At 43.2% G+C, this 24,737-nt stretch overlaps 1 protein-coding gene across 1 annotated transcript in view; it reads left to right on the forward strand.

The window, feature by feature from the left end:
- KIF5C (kinesin family member 5C) overlaps window positions 1–24,737 on the forward strand; it is a 144,160-nt gene that overhangs the window by 34,628 nt on the left and 84,795 nt on the right. Inside the window, exons 2-3 of the mRNA XM_019737476.3 lie at window positions 10,778–10,868; window positions 17,838–17,911. Of these exons, the coding sequence (XP_019593035.1) occupies window positions 10,778–10,868; window positions 17,838–17,911 (165 nt within the window). The remainder of the gene's footprint in view (window positions 1–10,777; window positions 10,869–17,837; window positions 17,912–24,737) is intronic.

Here is a 24,737-nt window from a genome sequence, read left to right on the forward strand (position 1 = left end):
AATTTAACAGAAAGGCAGAATTGCTGTTCCATACGTAGGAAATTAATAAGGTTATAAGCTGTGTCTGCAGAGTGAAAAACGTCAGTAGAATATTAATTTTTTTTGCAGTAAATATGTGCAGTGCACGTTTAGCAGAAGCCTCTGTATGCACCATACCTACAAGTGAAGGTCTTGGGCAGAAGTCTTTCTATTTCATTTCTTAACTAAAGGAAAGAGAACTTTACATGTATCACCCACCATGTGGCTTCCATGTTGCAAGTGCCATCTGAGTCTCCACGTAACTGGGAGACGTTTGCAGAAGGGCAGTTTGACCGGATTGCACAGTGCTGCGCTGGGAAGCTGCCGTCGGGAAGCTGCCACCCGGGCAGCGTGCCCCAGGAAGAAAGCTCAGCAATGTCATTGCTATCTTCCATTTGGCAAAAAATATTCCTACATTCTACCTTCAATGAAACCATTTTTCAACTTCCTCTCCAGTGAGGAAGGTTGACTTTTTTTTTTCATACTTGACTTGGCAGGAAACGATCTGCTGAAACAACCAAAGCAGCCATTTTTATACATTTCTTTAAATATGTAGAATGTTGAGCTCACTCTAGTTTACGGTTTACCTTCTCTCTTGCTGTTTGTGGTGAAGATAGAAGCCACTCTTACGGGGGAAATCCCAGAACTCCTGTGCTGCTCATTATTATATAGTGTGGGCGAGCTAGAAAGATCCAATCTTTCACTTTATGAAGAGGAGGAGGCCCAGAAAATATAGGTAAATTATTTAAGGTCATAAAGAATGTGAGAGGTGAGGTCCTGGAGGAGAAGCAATTCCCCTGACTCTAGTCTACTAATCCCTGTGTCTTCGTAGATTAAGGTAAAGAGCAGGTCAGGAGCAAAGTGTGGGGGGAGGTCAGTGTATTTTGATATGAAATGAAAATCATGTACAACTAAGGACCGTATTTTTGACACACGGATTCCTCTCAAATCTTTAACGGAAGTAACACCTCTGTCTTCCTCTTGCCTGTTAGCCAGGCAGTAATTCCGAATTTCTTCATTATCGCTTGGGCAGTTTGCCTTCCCAGAGTGTTTTTTCGTAGCTGTCTGCAGTCTTGACAGTGCTTGTGTGTCCACACAGCAGGACTTTTGGCAGAAAGGAAAGAATTCTAGCCTGGTTTCCTCCTGCAAGATTCTTTCTTGTGTGTTGCCTTTGTTCTTTCTTGAGGCTGCAGATGTTGGCATTGCCTTGGCAACTGCAGTCGAAGCCAATTGCTGCTTTATGGACGTCAGTGTCATTGCAGCCTCTCCTGGGAGCAGCCTTGGCTTTGTCCAGAAACTGGCACCAGCCACCTTCCCTGGGGCACAGAGCCAGTGTGGGAGGGGCGTGGGAATGTCTGGGTCCAGCTCTGGCTTAGCATTTACTTCTCCAGTCACAGATTCATCCCGGGGTCGATGGGGCCAGGCAGTGGAGTGACAAGGAGAAGATGGAGCTGGAGTGGAGGGCCCAGCAGACAGCAGGAATCAGGCTGCTTGGCCTCCGGGTCTCCTTGTGAGGCTGCATTTGCAGATTGGTGGGCCCGGGAGAGGATGTAACAGTGATGCATGGGCAAGAGCTGATGGGCACGCCAGGAATGGGATGTGTCTTCACAGTGTGCTTTTCTCCTGCTTTGGGAATTTGCAGGCCAGCTCCAGATAAGCAGGAAGGTGGAGGATGGGGCGAAAGTGGTAAAGGGATGCAGAAAGAGAGGGGCATCTCTGTGACGGCTACAGTCTTGAAGGTGGGAGACGAGAATGGTCGGCAACAAGAAAAGTTTCACTGAGAGATACAATGAGTATGGATTCCTTTCCTCAGCCCAGCACCCCAACACCATTTCTTGGCATCCTGGTGTCCTACGTCTAACTTCCTTGGTGCTCAGCTAGCAGGCATTAGTTGTCATCACCATCGGCAGACTTGTGTTGAGCACATACCTTGTACCATCGTGTCTAAGACACCGTGCTAGGCCAGGGCCTTCAGGAGCCTGTAGCTCTCTTTTGTGTACATGAGAAATTGGTACTCCACTGGGAGATGTGGACTCCTGGGCCCAAGGCTTGGCAGGTAACCAGAAGCATCCCCTTGTGAAGAAAATGGCACCCCTTTTTCTAGGCCAATGTCCCAAGCTCAAAGCTTGTTAAATTTTAACAAGGATTTCAATTTTCACTCATCCCCTTCTCTGGACATCAGCCAAATGTGATGGCTCCATTTCTGACAGTGATTCAACAAATCTGGACTCTCTCAGGGCCTACTGAATGAAAGAGTAAAAAAAATGTCTGGGAGTTTTGCCTTACTTAGGGCTTCCCAGAAGCAGACACTGGGACAAGGATTCACGTGCAAATTTCTTTGAGAGGTGAATCCAGGATTCACTGAGGAGTGGAGAAATGAGGCGGGGAAGTGAAGGAAACCAATATAAGGTGTGTCGTCATGCAAGTTACCACCATTACCACCAAGAGCAATGGGAGTTTCATTCCAATGGGGACTCTGAGAGCCAGTTTGGAATACTTGCCACAGTCACCTTCCTCCACTTCCACTCCTGGGCAAGGGAGTTAAAGTATGTACCCCAGCTCCCCTCCCTCATTGGATGAGGACTGTTGGGTTGGTGCTGGGAGGGTCCTGAGCAGCTTCAGGCCGCAGAGAGGGTTCCAGCAGCCAGAAAAACCCTCAGGTGAAGAGATGCAAGTGCTGGAGTTGGGCCAGCCTGCATGGAAACGGTGATGATTCCAGGTCAGGACCCTGGAAGCGTCTGCTTCCGGTTTGCAGTTGATATTAGCACAGAGGTTTCTAGGAGGCTCCAAAACTAAGATGGCAAGGCTGGTGAGTCTGTGAGTGTCTGCACCAGACACAGCTATTCATCTTTCTTGAACAGGCTTTATGGCTGAACATTGAAGTTTTCTTTATTTTTAAAGCCTGTAGGGGATGGCCTTGGGACAGACTTAAGTTTTGCTAGGACCCTTGGAAATTAAATGGCCCCCTGCTCTGTGGAGCTGAGCTCCTGAGTCGCAGACTTGTGGGCCTGGAGATGCCCAAAATGTGATTTGACGCTTGGATGCTGTAAGGGCGCCAGCGTGCCACGTATCTGAACTGGTGCACGGTGAGTGCTTGGCACTTAGTATCCCTTCCGTTTCTTTTTAAAAGGGATTGGCTGTGGGTTATTTCTTAGGCAGTCGTCTGTACTTCTTTAAAGGGTCAGTGTTCAGTAAGTTTGGTATAATACAAGTGCCTGGTATAAAACAGTCCACATTTTTATTACAGAATAACACTGACCACATCTTGAGCATCCTTTATAACACACATCTTTTATAACGTCTTCTGTAACCGCACTAGATCCTTAATTTGCGTCTAATTCTCACAGGAGTGCTGAATTGTGGATATTACTGGCTTCATATTACACATCAGGAAACCGAGCCTCAGAGAGATGGGAATTACACCGAAATGTATTTGAATTCATTTCTACCATATGTTGGTAGGCCGCCTTCCTTGGGCAACACTCAGTAGTGGTTACTGGAGTGGGGAACACAGAAACCCTATCATCAATTCCTATATAAGTCCCTTCCTCCTGGTCCACTGGCCTTTTTCTTAAAGTATGTGGATGTGAATAATTTATACTTTTCGTAAGATGATTCTCTCATTTTGAGACATTTTATAAATGTTAAGATAATAGCACAACAATGTGTTAGGATCCTGGAAACATCTCTATATCCATAATATATGTTACATGGTTTGTTAAATATCAATTTAAAAAAACTTCTTCCAAGATACAAATCAATATCACAAGCAAATACCACTGCATACCCTAGTAGGATGGCTATAAAAAGAAGACAGACAATAACAAGTGTCGGCAAGAATGTGGAGAAATCGGAACCTCATACACTGCTGGTGGGAACCTAAAATGGAAAACAATTTGTCAGTTCCTCAAAAAGTTAAACATAGAGTTACCATGTGACTCCTAGATATATACTCAAGAGAAATGAAAACGTATGTCCACATAAAAACTTTCATGAGTGTTCACAGCAGTATTCATAATAGCCAAAAAAATAGAAATAACCCAAATGTCCATCAGTTGATGGATATATAAAATGTGGTAAATGTGTACAATGGAATATTATTCAGTCATAAAAGTGAATGAAGTATTGGCTCATGGTACAACATGGATGAACCGTGAAATTATTATGTTAAGGGAAAGACACCAGTCACAAAAAGCTACATATTATATGATTCAGTTTATATGAAATGTCCAGAACTGGCAAATCTATAAAGACAAGAAGTAGATTAATGGTTGCCTAGGACTGGGGGAATTGGGACAATGGGCAGTGACTGCTCATGTGTACAGTTTTTTTGGGGGGTGATGGAAATGCTCTGGAATTTGTGCTGGTGGTCGCACAACCTTGTGACTATTATGACAACCACAGCTGTATACTTTTATTAAAGGGGTGAATTTTATGGTATGTGAATTACATTTCAATAAAGCACAAATACTTCTGGCAAGATATTTGTGCTGATAAAAAATAAGTATCAACATTAACCCAAGGACTTCTGGTTTTTACTTAATGTTTTGGAAACATTCTGTCAGGTTGTTAACCAAAGCCCTTCATGGTCTATGTGTTTATCTTATTTAATTTCTTCTTGTGCAAACTAATATAAGGCTTTACTGATGCCTTAACCTCGAACATCCTTGGAGTCCTTCAAGTCAAGAGAAATCCATACAACTTTTAGGAAGAAAGCACATCTATCTTTCTCTTTCTCAGATAAAAGAAATTTGGATGTTGAACACTTAGCTCCCAAAGTGAAACAAAGCTGCGATGTATAATCGCTTTGTAGGCAGGTCTCTGGCCCTGGTGAGTCTTGTTCTGAAGGATAATTCTAGGCCTGATGCTTTAGGAAGGCAGATTTTACATCAGTGTAAGGACACAACTTTCTAACAATTAAGGCTAGTTGAGTTTCAAGCAGATTGACTGTCACCTGTCAGGCCCATGGAGATGGGTATTGTGCATTGAGAGGAGGTTGGACTGACTGACTAAAGTTCGTATTAACTCTAAGAGGCCATGATTTTAATTGTCCCGCTGTTCTACTCCAGCTCTCATAGCAAGGTCTTTTTGTTCATTGAACTAGTCAATTGTATATTTGGAAATAATTTAGAATTGATTGGGAGGAAAGCAGGAAAAAAAGGACCAGAGGCCCATGCTTGTTGTTTCCTTGATGTTCCGTGAGAGCAATTGATTCTAAAGCCAGAACTTTCAGAACACTGTATAGGGAGCCAGGAGGTCTGGATTCTAGGCACAAGATGTGCTACCTACCTAATTCGCTGGGTGACTTTCTGCAGGTCATCTACCCTCTCCCAGTCTCATTTGTTTATTTGGGATGACCTTGAAGGAGGACGCTTTGGCTTTTAAAAATCCTGGAATTTTTCTCAATAACTTCAATTTTTTATATCAAAGTTTTTAGTATATGTGCTGCCGAAGCGAGCACAGTATCAAAGTTTACATCTGTCTTTGCCTATGATCAGTCTTTGCCTGTTTTTAATCCTTCTGTTGCAAGGAAGCCTTGCCAAGTGCATGCCCTCCATTTTTCTTGCCATTCTGGCCTTCTTCCCTGATCTTAAAGCCCTTTTCCTCATTGGTTTCATGTCAGTCCCACCTTCATCGTGGTTAAAACTTTCTTGACTGCTACAGGCTGTAGTAGGGGTGTGTCTTTTGTTACTTCATTAATTACTTTGCTTCAATTTTTCCTATTAGTCTTAGCACCTGCTGTTTTGTATGTCACCTACTTTTCCGATAAATCATAAGCTACTTACGAAAACAGCACAGTATAAAGAAAGAACACTTGAAATCAGACCCTTAAAGTTATTTCCCCAAAGTAATAGAGCTGGTCATGTGACTGGGCTTTAGTTTTCCAGTTTGTGAAGTGGGGATAATAATACCTACCTCATAGAGTTACTGTGAGAATTAAATGAGATAAAGTATAAAAGGGTTTGGATCATAGTGGTTGGCGATGGTGTTGGTTGTCAGCATAGGCGGAAAGAACTCGTTATGTCCTGTACTTTCAGCAATGAAGTCATGTAAACACGTGGGCAGCAGAGAGGTAATGATCTCAGTAATCACTTCCTCTTTCTAATACTCCTCAGTGTCTGAAGATAATTCCACAGAGTGATATTAAATCTTGCTATGGAAAGGTAAGTCCCATTTTCCTTTTCCTTTTCCTGTTTCTTTTCTAGTAAAGGTAGAAAAAAAATCATTCAAGTCATTGGCTACCTTTGATCACAACCCTTGATTGGTCTTAGAGATTGGTATTAGATTACTTCTTGATGCTCTGTTCTTGTGATAATTAATTTCAGTTTCCTTAACATCCCTCTTGGTGCCCATCTTCTATGCCTTTAAGTGCGCCTTTTGCTTTCCTCTGCCTCCCAGAATAATTTTCCTTCCAGGCTGGGGAACAGTTGCTGGGTAGCAGGTCAAATGTATTAATAGGCAGGCCATATGGTTCACAGACAGTTTGCTCTCAACAACCCGATAGGAATTTTGGTGGTTTGATTTTTTTATTTTTTATTTTAACTATAAAAATGTAAGAACCATCTGCTGTTATTTTTTGTATGTGATCCTGGTAAATTATTTCGTTACACTGCTCCCATGCAATTAGCAGTGCTCTCTACGTGGAGGCTTCTATGGCAAAGCTGGGTGACTTCACTTTCAGTTGTAATGTAGGTGGAATGTGTATGTCCTGTCCAGATTCTCTTCATAAATTGCAGCAGGATTGCCTACATGTAATTAGATCTTGGGATTTATAGGACCTCCGTCTTAGCTGGTTAAATGCTTTAATTGTAGTGGTCCATTTGATTGGCTGAGAATAGGTCACATCCTATCCTGATTGCCGTGGAGCAAGCCAAATGGAGTAAAGTGATAGAGAGTGATACCAGGGTGGGCTTTCATTAGGATCCTGGAGGCTCTCAAAACAGGAGAAATTGGAGTTGCCATCTGAAGGGTGATACAGAGACAGCCACATGAAGATCTGCAGTGGGAGAATTCTAAGGGCGTGGAAGAGTTAAGAGTAAGGGCTCTGAGCCGAGGAGTAAGCATGATACAGGAAGAAGTCCACTGGGCTACTCTGTGAGATGGAGGAGCATGCGGGGAGCTGAGGGTGAAGAAGGGCTAGTTGAAGTATAATAGGAGCCATTGGAGATTTTCAAGGGAGGATGTGATAACATCTGATCTATAGTTCTAGAAAGCTCACTTTGACTGCTAAATGGAAATTGGACTGTTAGGAGCAAGAATGGAGGCCAGAGGACGAGTCAGGAGGCTATAGCTATTGTCCAGATGAGAACCAATGGTGTCTTGGACTAAGGGTGTGTGGTAATAGAATTTGGGAAGTAATAGAATTTGGGATATATTTTATATTTTATTTTTTAAGTGTGTTTTTCCAGGACCCATCAGCTCCAAGTCAAGTGGTTGTTTCAATCTAGTTGTGGAGGGCGCAGCTCACAGTGGCGCATGTGGGGATCGAACCGGTGACCTTGGTGTTATGAGCACTGTGTTCTAACCACCTGAGCCAAGCGGCTGCCCCTGGGATATCTTTTAGATAAGGGATCTGTGGGATGTACTGAATGATTTTGGTCTGAGTAATTGGGTGATTCGTGGTACAGTTCTTACTCTGATTTGGAGGGATTGCTGGTTCTTTTTTGGCCAGTTCAGTTTGATATGGCTAATGGGCACCCAGCTGGAAATGTCTAGCAGATGACTGAGTATATGAATCTGGAGCTTAGGTGAGAATTGAAGGCTGAAATGTTCATTTAAATTGTATGAAGATAAAGAGTATAGACTGAGAGGAGGCTGAGGTCTGGGTCCCAGGCACACCATTGTTTAGAAGTGTAGAAGAGAGGCCAGCAAAGACACTGATAGAGAGTAGCCAGAATTCCGAGTGAACCATGCGCAGAATAGATACCTGGAAAAGAAAATATCTCCAGAAGGAGTAAATGGTGACCTCATCGTTCAGTTTCAAGTGTTAGCACCCTGCACCCCTATTAAAATGTAATTCCAAAAGCTTATTCCATAGCTGCAAACTTAGTGACACCTAGAGTGAGCTGAGCCCAACGCCTGCCCACAGAAACCCTCCTTCTTGGTGGGGTCAGAAACAGGGAGACTCTTGTCTGGGAGACAGATCTTTGCTCAAGTCGCAATCAGGATTTGCTAGACTTACACCATTACCAAAGCATCAACGAGTAAGTAGGTTTTCTTTCTTTTTCTTTGGTGGTGTTTTTTAATGGCAGGTGCATATATAGCTAACATGGCTATGCTGTAAGTCAGTTCTTTGAAAATAGTCAGTCACTAAATTCTAAGTTCTAATTCCAAGACTTTAAGGTTCATCTATAATGAGCCCATAGCCCACTCTGTGCATGAAAGGACACATAAAGTTGCTTACGTTTTTCACTACGTAACGTGCTAAACCTGGTAAGATAGATCTCATAACTAATAATTGTCTAGATTTTATCTTTTATGGAAAGTAGCTTCTTTTGGAAGTGAACTTCAGCATATGGAAAGTTGTAGTATTATCTGTTTGCCACTTGATAAATGATATTTAAATGAGTAGAGATTTCTTGCTTTCTACCTCTCTTAAAGTGAAAGTATAATATACTCCAATATACGTTTTAAGTGGAAGACCAAAATTGGGGAATCCTATCTTTTTTCATTTTTATTTATTTTGGTGGGAGGGATAAAGAAGAGGGGGAGCATGCAAGAGAGAAAAGCCTATCTTTTTGTGTCATATACTGTAATGTAATACGCCATTTTTCCTGCTTTATTAAGTGCGTTTCCTCTAAAACTCAAAGCAGGATCATGCTGTAACCAAGATGGTTTATTTTGCTGATTCTCATGAAGTTTGGAGACATAGATTTGTTTAAAATTAAGCAAAGCTGCATTTTGTTTCCAGAAGGTTCAGTGGATGACATACTTAGGCAAACTCTGCAAACCCATATTCTTACCTTTCACCCTACTGATGTTCAGCTGAATTTTACAAATAGATAAAGCTAATAAGAATGTAGTGGGCTGATTGTTGGCAGTAGGTCGTGGTGAGGAATAGTCTCTTGGTTATTCGACCAAATACTTGATTCACTAATTGAATGAGACTTGCTGAGACCAAACCATCAGAAAATGATCCGTTTCCCTTTCCATAATTTTAACAACTCTGCTTCTGCTGCTTTGTATAAAAACAAAATTTTATGGTACCTAAAAATTCTCCTTTGTTTCTCCAGTTTGAAATAAGCTACTAATTCAGCTTATTTACTTGGTTGAGTCAATCCTGTTTTCAAAGCCCAAAGCCTCAAGCATAATGCCTAAAGCATAAGACCTAACCTGTGTGCAGCTGTACCCTAGTCATAAATAAGGAAATTGTTAAGCCAGTCTGACAGCTGGTACTTACTTTTGTGTGAAGGTTATGGGATGTAACAAGCCTTGTCCTTGGATCCTTCATGAGCACTTATCTTTTCAAGGCGTTGGACTGTCCTTGGGTGGTGCCTAGTGTCCAGAACCATCTGTAGGAGACACAGGGTGGGAATGAAAGAGGCTTTGGGTGCTCTTTCCTCCCTTTTCTTTTCCTGTCCTCCCCTGTGCCACTTGGGAAAATAAGGATGAAGGGCCATCTGGGTGGGTCGGGCCATGGGCAGTATTAGTGGATTAAAGGTGCCGTTGTGGGGGGTTCTCCCAGGAAGAGACTTTGTCTGTCTACCCCTGTGCCCAGTGCTGTGCCTGGCATGTAAATGTCCAATGATTGCTTGTTGAACATTGAGTGATTGGGGGTCAGGGCTTACGCAGTGCCATGCACTGCTTCTCCCCTCCCCATCTGAGTTACCTCTGTGAATGGCACACAGTCCAGCATCATCCCAAATTCCAAGACCCCACACCAGGGAAATCACTTGATTTATTGTACAGAGGGCTTTCTTTGTCTAGGAAACCTTGACCCAGTTAAGGCACCACTTGTGCGTGTGAAGAAAACACTAGAATTCTTTGGGACACAAAGCAATAATATCTTGCAAAAAAGAGCAACTTCTTAAATCCGATCATGTCGTCTTCCCATTGAATAAAACCCAAGCACATTACCTTGGCTAGCAGTGCCGTGCATGAACTGGCTCCTGATTTCCGTTTGTACCCCCCTCCAGTGCTTTGAGCACACCAGGCCCCTTCCTGTCTGTTCCACCCTCTGTCTGGAATGTTCTTCCACAGCTCTTCACGTGCCTCAGTCTTTTGATCCTTTGAAGATCCACTTAGCTGGTACTTCTCAGGGAGGTCTTCTGTGCCTTCTCTGTCATCCCTCCTGTCCCTTTATTTTATGCCTAAGCATTTTCTATTTTCCTGTGTGTTTGCTTTCTTGCTCACTAGCTATCTACCACACTTGATTGAGCGCTGTACATGGGCAGGACTGTTTTCTGATTTGGGCAGCATCGAGTCTAGTGCCTATTTCAGGGTAAGCGCTCAATCAATAAATAGTTGTTTAGATGAATGAATGACGCAAGTCAACCTACTTTTCATCAGAAAAAGTATTTCAAGTAAAAAAACAAAAAAACAAAAATGCTTTTCTTCTCTCAGATTCTCAACTTATAACACATAATATATGTGTGTTTGACGCTGTAACAGTTCTCTAGTCTTAGTAAAGAACTGCCTGAAAGAATTAGGGTCGGTGATTTAGTGCCTGTGGTCTAACTACTCAATTAGTGCTTTTTATTCCTAAACTTTTAATGTGTTTTCTCTGCCCCCCTTTTTTTCTTTTGTCTTTCTTTTTTAGCAAGGGAAGCCGTATGTCTTCGACAGAGTACTGCCCCCCAGCACGACCCAGGAGCAGGTTTACAATGCGTGTGCAAAGCAAATTGTCAAAGGTAAGTGCTATTTCTTTATTTCCTCCTGGGCCTTTCAGAGTAATTGAAAACGTTAAGTGATATTTGCCGCCTAAGAATCAATGTGCTTTGACTGTAAGCAGAGGCCTGCTAATTGGAAACACTGAATTATAGCTCGAGCTCTGGCCTTGATTTGCTATGATGTCAGGCAAGTTATTTAACCTCCTTATACCCCCTTTCCAAGGAGATTTCTTTATTCCTTTAACCACCATTTTGGCAGAGCTATTCTATCACCTAGAAGCTTAAAAGCTAGGTAAGCTATCTATGGTCACACTATTTCTGTAATTGTTTTAAAATACTGCTGCAGGTATAGGACTTCCTTTGTCTTTTGAAGAAGAAAAATATATATTCCAGATGCTCCAATTGTACATTTTTCGTTGATTTATTTTGGGCATCTGTCTCTTCAGAAAGAAGCTTTAAATGTGGAAAATGCTCGGGCATTCAGGAATGCTCTACAGCATCATAAAATCACATTACCTTGCTGGTTATTGAGCTGTTTTTGCTACTCAGCATTCCTTAATTATGCTTTCATTAACCCAGTTTCAACCATCCTACCCAGATCTTGACATTTGTTTCTCCAGATAGCTAGCCTGAAGCCTAAATTTGCGTCTTGGAGATCAGTCCCTTTCTCTGGGACTGGCCTTGGCCCTGAAGGATTTGTGTCACAATATCAGCAGGGAGATGAAGCCTTGCCCTTTCAAACCAGGGGCAGGTTGGAACTTGCCTTGCCGAGCTCACCATCTGCGCAGAGCTGAGGGGCATCTCCTGCTACTTTGCTTTTCATCATCAAATCCTTGCTTTCAAATTTAAGTGTTAACGGCGATCGTGCTTTCAAATGTCTTGCTGCTGCCACCTTTATAGGTAGCTCTGGATTTAAAGAGCAAAAAATAAAAACAAAACCAAAAAAGGCACCTTGTCATATTAGATCGGCTTATTTTGAGAAGCTGAGCTGACTAACCTAATGCTTTGAAATTCATGAAAATCAGCCCTGGGTACATCTGTTAGATTAATTCTGACCCTGGCCACCTGCGTGGGAGACTGTCAGTATGTAATGTTCCTTGCTGAGGTGTATGGTTATTCACATCTTGTTGCAGACATCAATTAATTTTGAAGGTCTTCACAGTAAGATATTATATAAAACTAAAAGGAAAAAATATGCCTGAATTTGAGCTCTCTTTGAATTAATAGTTTGGGTCTGTAACTCTGGTGGTAATTTTCATCTCTTCTACGCTTGCTTTTCTTTCTTTCTAAACATGTTTTCTCCCTCTCTGGAGTATATAGTTCTAGTTTGTGCCAAGTCAGCCCTCCTTCCTATCTATTCTAAGACTCTTTCATATTTTTATTAAAGTAAGATTAATCACATATGAGCCAGAATTTCTTTATTTTTCTCTCCCTCTTTATTATCAGAACCAAAAAGTCTTTTCCACATGCTGTGCTAAGCACGAAGGCTATTTAAATACATCCCCACCCTCCCTAAGTTGACATTATAATTAGAGATGGACCGACTCCATGTAAAAGAAATCCTGTAGTTAACAAATAATAATAATTTTTGAGTCTTTATTTACTAGAGAAGTCTGGGTCCCTTTCAGTGTTTGGATTTTTCTATAGTATGACATAGAAACAGGCAGTTCTTGGGTAGTGCTCATGAAGATGTGACCGAACTATGGATAACTTGAGACCCAATATATGGTGAGCCACAAAGAAAACCATTTAGAATAAAATTAGGCTCTGACATGCTACAATAGAGACATTTTTCAGGCACCATAAATATTACATAAATATTCTCATTTTGTAGCAATAAGTGTACCTTCAAGGAAATTAAGAGGGGGACCTGATTTAACTTTTTCAGTATCCACTGAGGCGCACGTGAGGGCCACTGGCTGATGTGTTTCTGCATCAGCAGGGTCAGGCACAGATATGAATATATAAAAAATAACGCCTTGGGATAGATTACCAGGTGCGGCCGAGGTGTCTCTTGCCATTTAAAGGGCTCTCAAGCCCTATTTAAAGTAGGAATAGGAGGTGGTGCTGTGGGGGCCTTTTTTTTCCAAGGCCAAGAATTGAATCATGAATCTGAAGGTCACCATAGTCTCTCTGATTCATGGTAATGTGGTGAACCGGTGAACTTTCCTTTCCAGTCTCTCTAAAACAATGGTTTTGAGATCAGGAAGACTCCTTTTAACTGGACGCTTTTATTCTCGCTTGGTTTTTTCATCCCTTTCAAATTCACTGGGTTTTTAAAAAAATACTTCAAACATTTGATTGTAGAGTCCTGCCATCTCCCATGCGCTCATTTTTGTCTCATTTGTGTTGCCTGAAAGAATATGTAGCATTCTCCCTTTTATTTTCTAGAAGAGGTTATAGGTTATAGGTTTTGCGCCTCCCAACATGGTGAATAGGACGGTGCACCTAGGCACCTAGGAATGAAAAACCATGGTTACCGGATGCTGTTGTTGAACTGTGAGTAACCATGTCCCCACTTACAGAAGTCACTCTGGGCATTTGCCTTTCAAAAGAACTAGACGTAGACTTCTCCGTTGCTAGAGTAGGTTTTCCAGATCTTTAAACTTCGTCCATTTTAATGTCTTTAGACTTCGTCCATTTGGTTGTTTCTTTCATTCATTCCTTATGCAAGTACCTTAAGCATTTACCACGTGGTAAGCACTGCTAAGGACTGGAGCCACCAAAATATGTAAGACTCTGGAAGAACTTTTGAGATAAGGAAAGAGACAGATGCATCCATAAATATCATATATATGGAAAATATGGGCTTAAGGTGGGTGTGTGCAAAATGCTATGGGAGCACAAAAGGCAGTCTTGGTACTGATTTTGGTGGTCGTGGAAGGAAGAATTAAAGAAGGCATCTTGGAAAGGTTGGGTCCTGAGGACTGTAGAATAGATCAGGACTGTGTAAGCAGAAGGAATAGCAAAAGTATAAGACACAAGTGATATGCATGCTTTTGGCAACTTAGAGCGGTACAGGGTGCATGGGGGACGAGACAGAAAGTTAGACTGGATCAGAGTTTGGTGAAATTGATGGTCTTTTATCCTATAGGCAATGTAGACCCATTGAAGAGTTTTAAGCTTAGGATATTACCAGATCTATTTTATTATTATGTTATATGTGACTTAAGAAGAACTGCTGCTTCCTAACTACTATTATTTAGCAGGCACCCGCTGTGCACTTACATATGTTAGGCATTTTACATTTTAAAAGCTCTGTGAGGTGTGAGCGTTATTATTCCCGAAGACAGATAGATCACTGGAGGGGGTAGCGAGGCTGGAACTTGCGCCTGAGTTTGTCTGACTTAGTTCAGTTTTCCTGCACTGTCCTCCTCCTCCTTTTCTAGTGGGCCCATAAGGAGCACTTAGTAACAATGATTGTATGAGTTGTGTCTTTTCTATCAGGCTATATGGACTGTTAACCAAGCATTGCAAAAAGGCAGGGATAGGAATGGAGGTGGGAGCAAGGTAGAGGAGAGAGAATAGAGATTGCAGTTCTAGAGACTCAGGGTGGCCCTGGCTGTCTGCCAATAAATAATGAGGTGCATTTTAGTTCTGAAGACGCCGCAGGCCCTCGCCTGGGCACGGGGGGGCCCTTCAGGCTGGCTGGTTGGCCCTGGTGTTCCTCAGGCCTGCCCGTCCATTCTCTGCACATGGCCTGCTTGAGTCATGCTGGTGACTGGTGAGAGCCTTAGGATTCTAAACCGGGGATGACTGGTCAGCCACTATTGCCAGAGACCCTGGTGCCACCGACAGGCCACCATGTCACCTGGAGAGCTGATAGAGGTCACAACAGCTTCCTCAGGAACACGGAGGTGTCGGCATGATTACGTCCTCCCCAAATTCTTACCTGACAACGGAACTAACTCTTTTGCTCCAGCAAGACCTGGACTCAGAACTAGGAAAACCTAGGACAGAGAACTTGGGTTCTGAAGTATGCGACAAGAGGCAAAGTGCTTTGCAAGCATCCCACTCGCCTCCTCCTTCCTCCCGGGAGAGGAGAAGCCTCTTCCTACCTGCAGCGGAATCTCTCTGGGGTTTGCTTGGCCACTGGGTGGATATGTGCTGTGTTTGTGGGGTGCTGCTGGTTGTGTGGTGCTAGCTGAGGTCACATCACGCTAGACCCCATCACAAAGAAAGGTTCTGTCTGACTGAGCTGGTTTCCGGCTCTGTGACTGGCATATAGAAATAGTTGTTTTGTTATAGCAGGGACTCTAAAACAAATGTTTTCCTCGGGCGCAGGAACTGTCGTTCTGTGTGATGAAAGTGCCTTTTTGTGGGTTGTTTCTGTAAGATCGGGGCGGGGTGGCTGTGTGACTCATGTGGTGCTGAGCGCAGGCCCACGCTCTCGTTCTGCCCTTGGCGGGTTCCCTGGCGGCCTCCCTTTCCTGCCATCTCAGCGGTCCATGCCCCAAACCATTGTCTGTGCTGCACTTCTCCTGACTCTCCTTTCCACTCATAATCAGATGTAGAGTAAACAAATAAACAAAACCCCCCAAAACCTGGAGTTTGGGAGAAAATAGAGAACACTGGATTCAGAGAGCTTTTTCTTTCCTTTTTAAATTACCTTCTAATTCAGACTTGAGTTAATAGAGGGTGACATCAGCTCCGTTCAACCTTGAACACTAGAGATAGGTTCTTCAACAATGAATTAATTGTAACATGATTGTAAAGCCATTAAAGGGCAAGCAGAGTTTGTTCTGATGGGGCTTTATGTGTTCTTTTAAAAAAAAACACACAAAAATAAACGGAAAACAAGGTGGTTGCGTTTAGTATTGAAATGGCAGCATCAAGCAATCAGGGATTCTGCAAGGGTATAGTCCCACGTGCTCCTTACTCTGCATTCCAAAACAAGCTCACGTACCTGTGTCCCAGTCCTTAACCCGCAGGAGTTGGTTGAGCATTGTCTCACTAGGAGAATTGTGCCTTCTGCTTAGTGTGAGGTGGACTCAGAGTGGTCGGCTGGGCCTGGGGGCGACTGGGGGGGCCTAAGTTAGATGCGCTGGCCCCGCTGCATCCTGGCAGAGGAAGAGGCACGTGTGCTGGGTTTTCTCCTCGGACTCCGAGCTGAGTTTTCTGTAGGGCATGGCAGGTTGCTCAGCGCGACCTCCTGTGTGCATGAGTACTTGTAGGGTGGCCGGTGGCCGATGACACGGAACAGAGGGAGCTGGGCCCTTGGCCTCCTTGCTCCTGTTCCAACTCCAGGGCTAATGGGTCCCAGAGTGCTTCCTACACAGGAACTTAGGTAAGGAAGCCCTTTCAGTTTGCTGGGAAGATGTTTAATTTCTGATAAATAGAGGCTTTCATGCTATGATTGGGGCCAGCGTTCCAATTGTCTGGAGCTGTTTGTGCCATGAATATAGAATTTTTAAAGTATAACTGAAGGGCGGGAAGCTCTTTCCTTGGGTCCCTCAAAGCACCAAACATTCCTGGGTTGGAGGAGGGGTTCTCTGCACTGGCCTCTGTTTTCAGGCCGGAGGAATCTTTTCTCCAGGAAAGTTGGCATTTTCGTGAAAGCTGAAGCTTGAACCTCCAACCCTTTCATCTTCTTCAAGTTTTTGCCCCCCTGTTACCAGGGAAACCATTACCAGAAGTCTGGTACGTGTGAACATTCTCTCTCTCTCTCTCTCAATATAGCTTGATACAAACTCTTGAGGGCTGCAAGGATTTTTTTTTTAAAATCCTACCTCTTAATTTTCCTTTTTTTGGCTTCCTAAAGGAAAATCCCACTTTCTTTTCTGATCCCAGTTCAGACTTTAATAACCTCAGATCAGTAAAATGTATATTAAAAATGTTTTTAGGAAACCCCACAAAACAACAAACACAAACAGGTATCATAAAACTCAGAGAGACCAAAACAAACAAACAGACCTAATGAGGGCCTGAAATGGATGGTGCTGACTGCCTGGCTTGATTTTTTTTTTTTTTTCTTTTGTACGTGGCCCTGAAGAGGAAACTTTAGTGTGGGGCTCCTCTCCCTGCCCCCGCTGTTCCTTCAGGAATGGAGACTTCCTCCCCTTAGGTAGAGATGGTGGGTCAAAGATATTAATGATGCCTCAGTCCCCTTTCGATGAAGTTTATGTAGATGGAGGAGGGTTGAGGGAAAGGAACACATAATATATTTTAATCACCTCTGCTGTTTTGAAAGAATTCCCTCAGATAATCGTGAGTACAAAGCAGCCTCCATCACATTTCTCTCCTGTCCCTGTGTGAGATGGAAGCCAGCCTGCACAGTGTGGGGGCGTCTACAGTGTGCTCACTGTGTATTAAAAGAAATTCCTGGTGCCGATGGGCTTGGGCCGTCTTGCTAGCACAGTCACTGAAAAAACAGAGGCATTAGTTTTGAGTCAGGGCCCTGGTGGTTTCTGGGCTGATTGGATTGTCACCGTGTGGCTCAGTTTACCCCGTGTGGCCCTTTCCCCTCCCCAGCTCTGGGCTAGCTCCCTCTGCCGGGGCTCTGGTGTAGCCTTCACAAGAAATATCCCCAAGGAGCTTACTTGGGCCAGGGTTTAAACCAACCCAAATCAGATCTTCAGGAAAGAAATTCTATTCTGCACCTCGCTCCAAAGACACAGGGCGTGCATAATGTTTTTCTCCTCTGACTAATCTCAAGAGAACAACTTAGAGAAGAAAACTCAAGTATCTTTCTATTAAAAAGAAAGTGTACTGCTCGATATCTGTCTTAATTTTGACATTACTGGGAGAAAGTATGTTTGCCTCCTCCTTTATTAATATATTCTGTAGGAATGTAAGTCCATTTCTCTTTATTTGTGGAGCAGTGGTGGCCCTCGTTTCAGCTTTCATCTCACAATTCTACTTAAATTGCAAATGGAGTTGAACTGTATCATTTGTGTGACAAATGATGGACCACTTAGAAGATACCATTTTAAAATATTCATATAATCAAAGTAATGAGTTAGTTTTGATTTTTTTTTTTCTTGCATGCAGATGTCCTTGAAGGTTACAATGGGACGATTTTTGCATATGGACAGACTTCATCAGGAAAAACACACACCATGGAGGTAAGATTGCAGCATGTTGTGATATCAGGCTCTGAGACAACAAAACAGAGCCCGCGCTTCCAGCAAAATCTGAGGTGCATGTGGCTCTTTTACTGGGCAATAGAGGTGGTTAAGGGGAAGGTTATGTTTGGCCAATTTATGGTGCCTTTGAAGAGTTCTAAAATAATGTAAGAAAATCTCAGGACTACAGTATTTTAAAAATCCTTTGTTGATAGATCTGTCAAAATTCTATTAAAAAATAATTGTCAACAAGCTAAACAGTGATCGATGTGAGTATCCTTATGGACAGGAGCCCAATCTAACTGAGAAAGTCTGTTGTGAAAATCATTTACCCAAATACCCAAAGGAGGGCCTCTGGGGGGGGGGGGGGGGAGTCTCCCGAGAAAATAATACAAAAATTGTAGGTCAGAGAATAAAGAAGTTACTTAAGGACCAGATTCAGTCCACAGACATCTTGACCTGCACAGTGGTGGTTTTTATTTTTGTTTCAAAATTTAAGTAGTGTTTAAAATGGTTGAAAATTCTGAAGATGGAATAGCAACACTGGGTAAAATTTTACCATAATATAAAGTGTGAGCTTCACCAAAGCAAGGATCTTCATTGTCTTGTTCAGCTTTTTATTCACATTTCTAGTGCATGGAACAGGGCTGTCACCTAGGAGGGGTTTGATAAAATATTTGTTAAAATGATATTCTGGTGGCGGCCCTGGCCGACCCATGTGTCTGGGGCTCCACGCACACCGTGGGTGAATATGAACTTGTCTTCAGCATCCTTCCTCATTAACTCACATCCTTGGCCCCTGCGTGCACTTGAGGGTGTGACCCCGGCTCAAATTGTTGGCTGTGGAGCTCTGTGGCTCCAGGCTGTCTTACAGGCAAGGCATATCTGCAGCCAGAATTGCCCCCTCCCCCCCTTTACCTCTTCTTTTCTTGCTTTTTACCATGGGCTCCTAGAAGGCCTTCTGGGCTGGATCATTCTTCAAAAGGCTGGGCCCACCTGACTGGTGAGGAAAGGTGGCAGAGTGGTTATTATAATAAGAAATTGTACAGAGGAAGTTTAAGGGAATTCAGTTTCCAAGCAGCAGGGTAAGCTGAATCCTTAATCCTTCAAGCTTCGGTTTTTTTTCACTGACACTGCCCTCTTGGGAATGTCACTGAGACGGCTGCTGCAGAATCAGTTTAGCTTATGAATCATTCCTATTGAAGACGGGATTTCAAAGACATGAGGCCCAAATCCTCAGGGTTCTGATGTTCGGCACACACCAATTTCAAGTATGGGGTTTGACGCTGGAGGATCTCCTTTCTGTTGCGTGGACTCACTCTCACCGTTTTGCTGGAGACAAAGTGGTTCAGAGACCGCACAGATTAAAGGAAGCGTAAGGCTCGTTTGCCACCTCTTCCAGACAGAGCCAGAGCCATACTGCTCCCTGACACCTGAGCCTCAATGGGCCCCTCTTTTCTGCATCTCATCTCCTTCCGCAGAACGCCTTGGCACACAGGCATGGAGTCCCCACTTTGCTGTTCCAGTCCCTCGCCTGCCTCCCTTACTGGGCCCCTGACCCTTAACCTTCTAGGTGCTAGAAAAGTTGCAGTTATACGTGTACTAAGTCCCACCCCCCTCCAGTAGCCGTGGACAAAAACTCCTTCATAGGTCGTAAGACCTAGGAAAAAGAGAGGGCATCTCGTGAGGATGTCAATCAGTCTTTAGGTTTTTGGGAAATTACCAAATAATACCCAAAACAGCAACCCCCCGCAATGCATTATTTAAAATCCTCCAAAATCTTAGGGAATGGTTACAAGAACAACCTTTTTAGCTTTGGGATTAATTCATCTTTGGAAAATGTAAGGTAGTAGCTAAATGTCAGGTATTAAAATTGTAAACCATCAAAGGAGAGACGTGTCCCCAGAGTGAAATCTTAGTTTGTATTTGTGTGTGAGGAGAATATGGAGGCGTAAAATGAGGGTAACGAGGTAGGCCAGCAATTTAAAATGAAAATTGGAGGCATTTTGTTAAATGACAGCGTCTCCAACCCTCTGCGTCTTGTGGTGTAAACCCCACAGTGCCTGTTGCAGTGCTGAGGGCCCAGACGGACTCACGGGCACCTAAAGCGAGCTGGATGCTGTGCAGGTCGCTCTCAGAGTTGCCTAAATCCAGTCAACTCTTCCTCGTCAGTTTTAAAAGTGTGATTGCAATGAGTTACTTTCTTTTATTGTGGCTTTTGAAGATCACATATTTGTGCCTAGAGAAGGAGGGAAGGAGTGGGTAGATGCCAGGCCTTTCCTAGTGCCACCCCTACCCCACCCCCACATTCAATCTAGTTCTTTTGTAGGGTGATTATTGATTGGAGAAAAGGTAGGGGATCTTTTAGAGGAAAACAAAAGGAGGAGCACCAAAGTAGACACTGCAGGAGACCAAGAAATCCAGGACCCTGGAATGCAATTAAATGAAAAAAAAAACAAACAAAAAAAAATACAAGAAACAAACAAACAAAAAAACCCTGCAGGGCTTGTACCATCTGAAAGGTGGATGTTATGTATTCAGAATTACACCTTGTGATCTTTTCAGAGGCTTTTAGAAGAGGATGTTAGCTCCCTGAATGGACAGAGCTGTCACATTTTAAAGCTGTTTTTCATTCTAATCCCCCCATTTTTGGTTTGACATCCAGTGGTGATCCCATTACCTTCTATTGAGAGGAACAAACAGATAAGCCTACATAAAATTGGAAAGATTAGCTTCTGAAAGTGGAGCATTTAAGGCGGATTTTCAGTAGAAATATGAAGCACTTGCCCATGTTGGTGCTAAGCTTGTGGAGCGCTGGGCCCAGGCTTGCGCGGCCCGGACTCACGGGGGTGCTGGGGGTGCTGGCTGCATGGGCATGGAAGGGGCGGCCATTTGTCCCCCGTGTGATGCTGGGAAAGGCTTCGCTGGGCCCCACACTGCACTTTGTGGCCCTCTTCCGCACACTGATAGAGGTGAATGGAGACATCCTGTTTTTCCTTCTGCCCAAAGGGAGACCCGGAAGCCATTGAACTGTGCAGGCTGCCCTGCTGCGGAGCAGAGCCTGCCAAGTGATTTTTGACAAGACTGTCTGAGTGCATTGGTGCTCGTGTGAGCCATTGGCTGCCTGCTTTCCCATCTTAAGTGTTTCAGGAAACTGTCCTCCTTGGGAGGTTGAGGAGGCACCTGGGGCTGGAACAAAGGGAGTCTTGTTCTGTGGCCAGTGGTCTGGGTCTGGTTTCGTGTTTCATACTAGCTCCGAGAGGGCCATAGTCAGAAGTGGGGAAAGCTTTTGAAGAGGATTATCCAGGATGCAAGATTAAAAATGTTTCCTTTTTTGCTTTCTGGGAGAGACAAGATGGTGAAGCGGTACATTCCCTGGCGACTCAAGTCCATCCCTGATCCTCCAGCCAACTAAACTTGCCCCTGGTCCCTAAATGAGCTTTGTTCTTTCTCAGTTCCTGTATCTTGGTTATGTTAAGTCCCGTCATCTTCTCTGCCTGCATCCTGTCTGCCCATCCTTAATCTGACTCATCCCTCAGGACCTGGTGTCCCTCAAGGAAGCCATCCCATAACCCCCCACCTGGAAGAAACTTTTCTGTTCTCTGAATAGCTCTCTGCTCCTTTCCCATCTTTTATTGCCTGAGGTAAATACTTGTTGTGTGTGTATACGTGTGTATTTCATTTGCAAGGCAATCAACATAGAAACAGTGAAGATCATTATGGAACACCTCTGTCTCATACACACACACCACACACACGCACACTGTAATCCCACACCACACACATCAACACATACACAGCAGTCACATCCACACACTACATACACATACATCACACCACACACCACATATACCACCCGTATACACTATATACACGTACACACACCCCACATCCACACAAACCACGTATCCACACCACACACACACACCACTTATATCGACACCTCACGAATCAACACCACACATCCTCACACCACACACATCCCACACCATTCACACATGTACACACACAGTGTGCACCGGTTGTTTGGGCAGGGTCAGTTTAGTGAGCATAAGGGCCCTTACCACTCCGGCTTAGGAGCAAGACCAAGCATCCCAGCCTCCAAACCCATGGTAGATTAGGGATCACTTCTGTCACTCTGGGGGTGGGGTATCATTATGCCTTCTCCAAATAAATGTGTGTTTCCCTCATGTGAGGTGGGGGTGCAGACTCTGGGGAAACAGAGTGGGGAGTGTCCTGGACTCATCCTGGCTCTGCCTTGGTTCTTGTCCTGACAAAGGCAAACAAAAGGGTGTCAGTACTTTCATTAGCCAGGAATCAATTGGAAGATAAATCTGTTGAAAAGGAAGGCATCCAGGGAAGCAGATTTGAATCAATTATAAATGAATTTTGGATTATCAATCATTCTTCTTTGACTGTGGACTACTGAGGAGAAGCTAAAGGCTTATGATCAATTATTAAGGCGCTCTGGAGGGAGTGGATGGGGAACACTTCAGATTCTCAGAGTCAGATTGGCCCAGTGGTGTCACGACATTTGGTGGGACAGAGATCTTTGTTTCACTGCAAATATTTCTGCCAGCAATTTCCACAGCCCAGAGCATGTGGGGTCCAATATTTGGTTTCTTACGTGTTTATGATGGCCGTGTGAAGTGAAGTTCCAACATTTGAGTCTCTCAGTCTCAGTCATTTTTTGCTGTTTCATAAGATACACACTAATGGCCTATGATAGAAATATGTTTTCAGACTCTTCAGGTCAAATAATCTCCAGTAATTGCTTAATGAGAACCTGCTACGAGCTGAATATAATGCTAACATTTATTGTCATGTAACACATTATATATACTGTTTCATTTAAATTCCCAATAATTCTATGCAGTAGACACTGTACTAAGTAGCATATGCAGTGGGGGACATGCATGTACACTGGTCATGCCTGCCTTTACTTAGGGGGTGTACAGTCAAACTGCAAAACAATAGAAACACATAAAACATTTTAGGATTCTTAGTAGACAAAGGCATTCCAGAGAATACCCTGTTTCCTAGGAAAGAAAGAGAGCTTTGCCAGAGGCCAGACGTATCTGAGTTCAGCTTTTCTCTTACTTTTCATAGAATGGACAGTCAGGAATCAGGTGTGTGAAGGAAGGTTTGTAAAGTGCTTTGTGGCCTGTAGTCAGAGCCAGGTTTGTGTGACTTCTTGCTTTTGGTAACTGACATGTTGGCTTGAAGTCAGCCTGTCAGAGAGGCACTACGAGTATGTGTCGAATCCCTGAGGGAAAAAGAGGATTTAATTGACAAAAACAAAGAAGATATTGCAGGTAGTGGGCAGATTTGGAACAAGGATATGAGTCAATATTGTGAAGGTTGTTAGGCATCCCCGGAAAACTAAAGCGCAAAGAGGGTTGTGTGCTTTTCTTCCAGTTCCATTTGTTCCTAGAGTTTTATAGCTTCCCAAAGGCCTGAAAAATTCTCCAGGAACGTAGTCACCAATGATCACTTTAGATCTATAGACTGTTCGTTTGGGCACTGATGTGTTTTTTCACACGTAACGGAATTGAAGTGTTCATTTGAGTGTTGGCATAAATAAAGTTCCCTGGGAGAGGTTGACCCAGGTCCATGTAAGACCATTGCTTTAAATACTTACAGACCTCTTCTTTAGGAGTTGCTTTCAGATCCTACGGCGTATCTTTATGAAAGTCTTCAGAGGTGGCAAAATCTGGCTCCAAAAAATGGATTTAGTGATAGTCCAAATAGCAGAAAAATTCGTGTCTCCTTCTACCCCTTAGGTAAAATGAATAGAAGTAGAAAAAAAAGGGGTGCAAAAGAGTAAGAGAATATTCTACAAATGGATTTAAGTATTAGAAACAGCCCAACATTTGGAACAGGGTGGGAATTACAGATTTTTAAATGAAATTGATAAAACAAATTTTCTTGATTGGTTTGCAAAGTGATACTGAAGGTATTTCCATAATAAGGCTCTTAGGAATTTTTGAGCCGTGATAACACTAATAAAACTATACATGTGTCGACATAAGAAATGTCTAAACCTGTAGAGAAAATCGTTGTAAGAGTTTATTTGAGCCAAACTGATGACATACGCTGGGAGCAAGATCTCAAGTGCCTTGGAGAATAACACATTTGCAGCTTCTTTTATGCATTTGAAGTTAAGGAGAGAATGCAAGGAAGATTGCATGGAGGTGGGAGAAAGCAAGGCGGGCATTGGATTACAGGATAGTTAGGAAGATTATGTGCTCTCTCTCTTGAGAGTGGTTATAACTTATTTCAAAGGTATGTTAACCTACTGTGTTTCCACGAAAATAAGATCTAGCCGGACAATCAGCTGTAATGCGTCTTTTGGAGAAAAAATTAATATAAGACCCGGTCTTACAGTAAAATTATATTATGGTAATATAATACCAGGTCTTATATTAATTTTTGCTCCAAAAGATGCATTAGAGCTGATTGTCCGGCTAGGTCTTATTTTTGGGGAAACATGGTAGTAGTTGCACAGAAACAAAGGACAGGGCTTATTTAAGGCAAAGATGAACCTTTTACTAAAAAGTTATATGCCTGGGGTGTGATTACCCACCATGATCTGCCCTGTTAGGAATTTTTGATCAGATCACCCTGTGAGGTTACTTTCCGTAGAATCCCCTTTATGTATCAGCTCTCAAGGTGGTTCTATTAAAGCAGATTAACTTGGACTTGTAGGTTCTGGTCAGTTTGTAAAATTTCAAAAACAGAGCCCTCATTTATTATGTTATAGTCACCCATATATTCTCAGTCCTTTTCCCTCCTTCCTACCTCCCCACATACTCACTCACATAGA

The sequence above is a fragment of the Rhinolophus sinicus genome, chromosome 17, assembly GCF_057876585.1.
Source record: "Rhinolophus sinicus isolate RSI-liver-muscle chromosome 17, RSI-T2T, whole genome shotgun sequence".
NCBI lineage: Eukaryota > Metazoa > Chordata > Mammalia > Chiroptera > Rhinolophidae > Rhinolophus > Rhinolophus sinicus.